This window comes from Monopterus albus, unplaced genomic scaffold, assembly GCF_001952655.1.
Source record: "Monopterus albus unplaced genomic scaffold, M_albus_1.0 scaffold13.1, whole genome shotgun sequence".
Taxonomy (NCBI): domain Eukaryota; kingdom Metazoa; phylum Chordata; class Actinopteri; order Synbranchiformes; family Synbranchidae; genus Monopterus; species Monopterus albus.
This window is the reverse complement of record NW_018127893.1, coordinates 2,101,917-2,109,104: the sequence shown is the minus strand read 5'-3', so window position 1 is coordinate 2,109,104 and position 7,188 is coordinate 2,101,917. Positions and strand designations below refer to the sequence as shown.

The following is a 7,188-nucleotide window of genomic DNA, read 5'->3' as shown; positions in this document are numbered from 1 at the left end:
GTGCTCTTAGGAACCTTAAGTGCAGCAGAATTTTTTTTTGTAACCTTGGCCAGATCTGTGCCTTGCCACAATTCTGTCTGTGAGCTCTTCAGGCAGTTCCTTTGACCTCATGATTCTCATTTGCTCTGACATGCAGTGTGAGCTGTAGGGTCTTATATAGACAGGTGTGTGGCTTTTCTAATCACGTCCAATCAGTATAATCAAACACAGCTGGACTCAAATGAAGGTGTAGAACCATCTCAGGGATGATCAGAAGAAATGGACAGTACCTAAGTTAAATATATGAGTGTCACAGCAAAGGGTCTGAATACTTATGACCATGTGATATTTCAGTTTTTCTTTTTTAATAAATCTGCAAAAATGTCAAAAATTCTGTGTTTTTCTGTCAATATGGGGTGCTGTGTGTACATTAATGAGGAAAAAAAAAAGAACTTAAATGATTTTAGCATATGGCTGCAATATAACAAAGAGTGAAAAATTTAAGGGGGTCTGAATACTTTCCGTACCCACTGTAATTGCACACTCACTGCTGAGTATTTGCACGTCACGGTTCCCAAGGAAGCATATATTCTCTCTGTATTATATTGTGTTCTTGTTGTATTTTTATTTGCTTCCTTCACTTGGTGCTTTAAAGTGCCTTAGATTTATGTTGCTGCTCATCTACTTTATATTTCACTTGTATTGCGTGGCATCCATGTGGATGGCAAATAAGAATTTCATTGTACAGGGACACACATTTCCCAACTGTGCACATGACAAAAAAAAAAACACTTTTGACCTTGACCTTGACCTGGAGTACATCCCAGCTCCCATGAGTGAAGCAACAGAGTGCACTGTGAACAGCTCACCAGTTGGCCACACATTCACAATACACTCAGTTTGGGTTGTAAAATTCTCCATTAACTGCAGGCTGTGTTGTTGTCAGCTCCCTCTGTGGGCTTGGGCAAAGTGTGGACACCTATGTATTCCTCCGATACACACTGGAACCTAATTGCTCTGCCTCAAGTGTTGCATAAACACCCGTTCCTTTCCTTTGTCAGTCTGAATAAGCAGCACATGTCCTGCACTTTTGGACAGATTTCTGGAGAAAAACTCAGAGCCGTTGTTTTTTCATCACCTGGACTCGGAAGATGACAGCCAAAGTGAGTCGTATACTTACTGATGCACTGTTACGCACACAAATGAACAAAATAAATATACCCGTGATCATCTCTGTCACTGTGTTCATTACTTGCTATAATTACCTGCATCTACTTAAGCAGTGACTGACTCTGAATGCAGATTGGTTTGGAAAGTGGAAACCACTAGTGAAGGAACCTTCAGTAGCGTGTACTGTACATACAAAAACTTGAATCTGTTTAAAGGTCAACAATGACTATTGCCACTTGTCAACTCAATAAGAAGCTTGACCTTTGAAGGAACAGAAAACTACTCATTATAAAGTTCAGGTACAAGTTTGGCCTGCAGCGTAACAGCACTGTTCCTCTGTTAGACTGAATAGAAAGAACAAAGGAGAACGTGTTGACAGCAGGAAAGCAGTTTGTCCAACCTGCTATGTTTTTATGTAATGTGTTGTCAGAGGAAGCTTAATTTTAGTTCATCCATGACAAAGAAATAAATGTTTTTCAGAGAAATAAATCATCATGTCCTGTATTGGTGGAGGGATTCTGTTTGCCGCATAAGCTGTAGTGGCAGTTTCCTCTCTGACATTATATGATGTCTCAAACACTTCTTTTCTCATCCCTTCATCACCCCCCAGCAAAGATATCTCCCTCTGATTGGCTTTGTAGTGGCAGTTTCCTCTCTGACATTACATGATGTCTCAAACACCTCTTTTCTCATCCCTTCATCAGCCCCCAACAAAGATACCCAATCTCTCCCTCTGTTTGGCTGTTAAACAGAAATTGGATTTCAGACTAATTAACCCAGTTTAATTTTGTTAATTTATGTAGGGATTTAGAGGACTTTTAGGACTGTTGTGCAGGTCAGGTCCTGTACATTTTTTAGCTATGATGGAAATAAGTGCTAAAAAGCTACTGTTCATACGTCTGCATGTGGCACATGTACTGTATACCATACCTGTCAATGACTGTGTGGTTTGATGCAGTTCTGGATCCAAAAAAACTTTGCTAAAATGCTGTTTAGAGGGTTGTGCAGCCTTGGTACAGTAGATAGACTTGTATTTTCTTTTTTTTTTTTTTAAGAAAAAGAATCTTAAGAAAAACCTAATGGTGTCTTCAGCCATTCCCACTCTGGCATTTATAAAACTTTTCAATGCCATTAACCACTCTCGTATTATGTTCTATGAAATCCCCACATTTTGACTTCACCTTTCTGCATTGCAGTTGTCTCCTGTGATTTTGAGTCACTGTGCCTCTGGACTTTATCAAATCACAGTGACCAAAGTGACTGGTCTGTGGCATCACCACAGCAACCAGAAAGTGCACAGACTGGGACAATGCCTGTGACGGACCACTCAGTGGGAAGCTCTGATGGTAGGAGAACAGAGACTCACTGCAGAGCAGCTAAATGAGCGCTTTAAGGATACTGCTCATGCCTTTTCTTTGATGCCACATATTTAGAGCATAAAACTGTCGAGCATAAATTTTCTACTCTTTTATTATCCTAGGACACTTTCTTCTGCTGAGCTCCTCCCCTGCCACTGAGAACTCTGGGAGATGCAAGTACCATTTAACCAGCCCAGCGCTGCTGGGAAGTGACAGGCGCTGCATCTTGCAGGTGGCTCTGTATGAGGCTGGTCCAGCTGCGGGGAACCTCACGCTCTTGATCAAGCCAGTTCATTCAGGTTCAGCTGTTCACTCTGCGGATCTCACCCACAGGAGGCCAGATGAGTCCAGGTCAGCAAACACACCCAAGCTTGCCATACTTTTGTGCACAGAATAATTGTTTATTCAGTGGTTTACTTATTATTTATGCAGTACAACACATCTATTTAATTAGTGTCAAAAAGCTAAATCCTCCATCTTTCTGATTGAAGTGCTTGTCATGTTGAGGTCCAGGTTGTAAAATGAATAAAAGGAAGATAAATGAAAAGTGACAGAAAAGACACAAACTAATACACTTTACTTCTGTGGTACTTAAGGTAAATAAAGAGTTTTTACCTGCCGTGTGGGACAGAACTGTGACTATAGGGACAGTGGCCCCCTCTGTATTGTTTGGGAAACGGGGACAGATATTTCCTATTGATCTACTGCTGAAGTGCAGCCATCTTTAGAACAGCTAAAAGCATTCTGGCTTCTAGATGCACACTGGAAATGAATTTATATATAATTGGTTGTGACAGAAGAGAGATGGATGGGCATATGCAATAGCTTTTTACATTGGCTTTATTAATGTCTTTACAGTAATGGATTGAGCAATTCTATTATGAGGCATACACATAGTGCATGGGTTTTATTTATTCAGCCTACTGTTCTTTGAACACTAACCTGTAGATGCAAGTTCTGAATGCACTCCATTTAATGCGCCGTTCCCATCTGGTGTGACGCAACTTTTACTGTAGTACTGTGAGTGGTGTGACGTTTTGCCTGTGCTAATTTTTCTCAGAAGACAGCAGCTGTCCCAGTCAAATGTTTCTCCTGTAAAACAGAGGCTTAATAGCCTTGAGTTGCTTGCTTTTATTTTAGTGTTTCCACTTTACTACTCTACTGTACAATATGTTTGAAGCTGCAACAGCATTGATTTATTTATAGAAATGGACAAGTAGATGTATAAATTGTGAGGCCCCTTGGACTCCTGCCTTGCCTTCTCTTTTTTTGAACCTTCGGATGTTTTGTTGTCTCGTGTTTTCTGCTCAGTTCTGGTCCCAGGTTTTGTTTTGGGTTTTTTTGCTTTCATTGTGGACAGACTCTAGTCGCTTCCTGAATTTGTCTGCCGTCATCTGAACTGTTTTGCCCAGCCCGCCTGTTTGGAGATGAGCAGTTTTTGACCCTGTGACAACAATTTGACTGTTCTCTAACTTGTTTGTATGTTTGGTAGCCACTCTTACATGTACAGGTATGTTCTGTGTTTAAATCCTGTCTGCCTGCTATTTACCTGCTTTCTTGAGCCAGTTGTATTACCTGATCCAGTCATCATACCTCTGTTATTCTCACTTGTGTTTCAGTTGCTTGCCTCAGAGCTAGCCATATGCAGAGACTGAGTGATTACATCTAGAACGGTGTGTGTTTTTCCCCAACCAAAAACCATGGTTTAATGGGGATATAAAACAGAAAATCAGGAAGAGACGAGAGGCTTTTAAGTCAGGGCACCAAGCGGAGTACAGGAAAGCCTGGTATGAGCTACAGAAGTCCATCAGAGCTGCAAAGAGAGCATACTTCCAAAAACTGGAGAGCTACTACATGAATAACAACACGCACAGTATGAGGCAGGGAATCCAGGCAGTCAAACTGCAGTAACAAATCAACAAACACAGCCCCCCAGGACGCTGCCCTACTGGACAGCCTCAGCAACATCTATGTGAGGCTTGACAGAATGAACAGAGACATCCCCCTGCGACCCGGGGGACACTGCTTTTCAGGTGATGCACACACTGGTCCTGAAGGCCCTGAAACAGGTAAACCCCCATAAGGCAGTGGGACCAGACATGGTCCTGGACACTGTAGACCCTCTCCAGTTTGCCTACCGCCCCAACAGATCACTGGACGATGCAATGGCTCTGGCTTTATTCCATACCCTGAAACACCTGGACAACAGCAGTACCTATGCTAGGATGCTCTTCCTGGATTGCAGTTCTGTATTCAATACCATTCTCCTGGACAGGCTGATTGGGAAGATGACAGACCTCAGTGTCCCAACTCCCACATGTAACTGGATTCTGGACTTCCTGACTGAAAGACCACAGATGGTCAGAATGGGAGGGCGGGTGTCTGCTGAGCTCACAATGAGCACAGACTCACCGCAAGGCTGTTGTCTCAGCCCCAAACTCTTCACCCTGTACACCCACGACTGTGTCTCCAACCATAACAGCACCATCATCACTAAATATGCTGATGACACCACCATTCTGGGCATCATCAAGGGGGGAGACGAGTCGGGACAAGTTCCTGGGCCTGCAGGTGACATCTGACCTGAGCTGGTCACTGAACACAGCTGCTACAGTGAAGAAAGCCCAGCAGTGGCTAAACTTCATCAGGCAGCTCAGAAAAGCTGGTCTGAACTGTTGCCCTCTCACCCAGGCTTATAGAGGACTGGTAGAGAGCATCCTCACTACTGGCATCAGTCTGGTATGGTAACACCACACAGGCAGAGGGGAAGGCTCTTTAAAGGGTCATAAAGACTGCAGAGAGGATCATTGTTACTGAACTGCCTTCTATGGACACACTGTACACACAGTGCTGTCGTAAAAGGGCAGAGAACATAGAGACCCACGCCACCCAGCTCACTCCCTGCTCAGACACAAAAACTGCACCTACAGCCTCAGGCATAGCAGGGAGGACAGTATCATCACACACAGAACTAGACTTTACAACAGCTTTTTCCCCTGCCCCAGTAACACTGATGGTAAATACAAAAATGTGAGCATATATGTGCAATAACCCCTTACTAGACATGCTCAATAATAAAACACAAATATTCCACAAGGTATGTTTGTAAGAACATCTCATCAACAGTGTTCTCTTGGGGGACCTGAATAATAGCAGGACATTCTCCACCAAGCAGTGGAAACAGGTCTGAATATAAACTGTTTTAGTATGTTATAACCCCTCACTACCTCACCAAGTGTAATGACATATCCAACTCCACCATGTGAATTACTAAGTGCAATGTTTGAACTTCACTGTGGGAAATACTATTACTCTGTTTTTGTGTATTGCGGTTTTAATGCTTAATGTCGCCTTTATGTAACTTTTTTATTTTAAGACTAAATGTTCTTTCTAGCTTTTGACTCCCTACCTGACTCCAAAGGAGATCTATATGCCTAGACTGTCTGTTTATGCATAAATGGCAAATAAAAATCTTGAATCCTTGAATCCTACCTGTGTTCTGTGTTTGTTTTCAACCATTATTGTTAGTCACACACATTTTACAACAGGCAAAGAAGCTCAAAGGATCTAACATCTATATAAATGAAGATTACACCGAGGCTGTGAGGAAGAGAAGAAAGGAGTTGATGCCGAAGTTAAGGGAGGCCAGGGAGAAAGGAGACATTGCTTTTCTGAGATATGACCGACTAGTGACCCGTCCTCAGAACCAGGGACCAGGACCCAAGTCCAGCACGCCGAGGACCAGCATGCTGAAACAAGGAGGGGGAGGAGGGGCCCCTGGACCCTCGGCTGTATGGGAGAGATACGAAATATGAAGAAATACGCAGGTGTATTGATATCTGCGATGGCAGATGAGTGTCGAGTCTGCAACACCATGCATGACACATGTACTGAATGAGGCAAGTGATTTGTCACACAAGTTAAAAGTTTTCGACGAATTGGATCTGGAGCTGAACACATTTGGAAATACTGAAACTCATCATCACAAACCGGACGAAGATTTTGACCCAGGAATAAACTTTTTTGAGAACTCTGAAAATAACTGCAAGTATTATACGGATGAGCAGTTTAACAGTAATGTTAAGACTGAAAACAATTTATCATTAATTCATTTTAATAGCAGAAGTTTATATGCAAACTTTCAGAGTATAAAACATTATCTTGGTAGTCTTACACACTCGTTTAATATAATTGCTTTTTCAGAAACATGGTTTAATAATGTAAGAGGAATCAACCTTGACTTGGATGGTTATGACTTGGTCTGCACAAACAGAGAGAATAAGATGGGAGGTGGAGTGGCCTTGTACATAGATAACAACCTTTGTTACAAAAAACTGGAAAATATGTCAAGGGCGATCGATAACTTGCTGGAGTGTGTGACGGTTGAATTACTACTGGAAAAAAAGAAAAATGTTGTAATAAGCTGTATCTACAGAGCACCTGGTGCCAGCATAGAAAAGTTTAATGAGTGGATGGAAGAAAATTACCTGACAATAAGTCATAAATTAATGTTCATATGCAGTGATTTCAACATAGATTTGTTAAATCCTAACAAGCACACAGGAACTGAGGAGTTTAGTAACACAATATACAGATGCAGCTTATATCCAAAAATTACAAAACCAAGTAGAGTAACAATTCAGCATGCAACATTAATAGATAATATTTTCACCAATGTTAT

The 7,188-nt window shown here is 41.9% G+C and overlaps 1 protein-coding gene across 1 annotated transcript in view; it reads left to right on the top strand.

Moving 5' to 3' along the window:
* The first annotated feature begins 1,054 nt into the window (after positions 1-1,054).
* The window catches only part of ltk (leukocyte receptor tyrosine kinase), a 30,084-nt gene continuing 23,950 nt past the window's right edge, over positions 1,055-7,188 (top strand). The window contains exons 1-3 of the mRNA XM_020590961.1: positions 1,055-1,142; positions 2,346-2,495; positions 2,630-2,858. Of these exons, the coding sequence (XP_020446617.1) occupies positions 2,459-2,495; positions 2,630-2,858 (266 nt within the window). The 5' untranslated portion in view covers positions 1,055-1,142; positions 2,346-2,458. The remainder of the gene's footprint in view (positions 1,143-2,345; positions 2,496-2,629; positions 2,859-7,188) is intronic.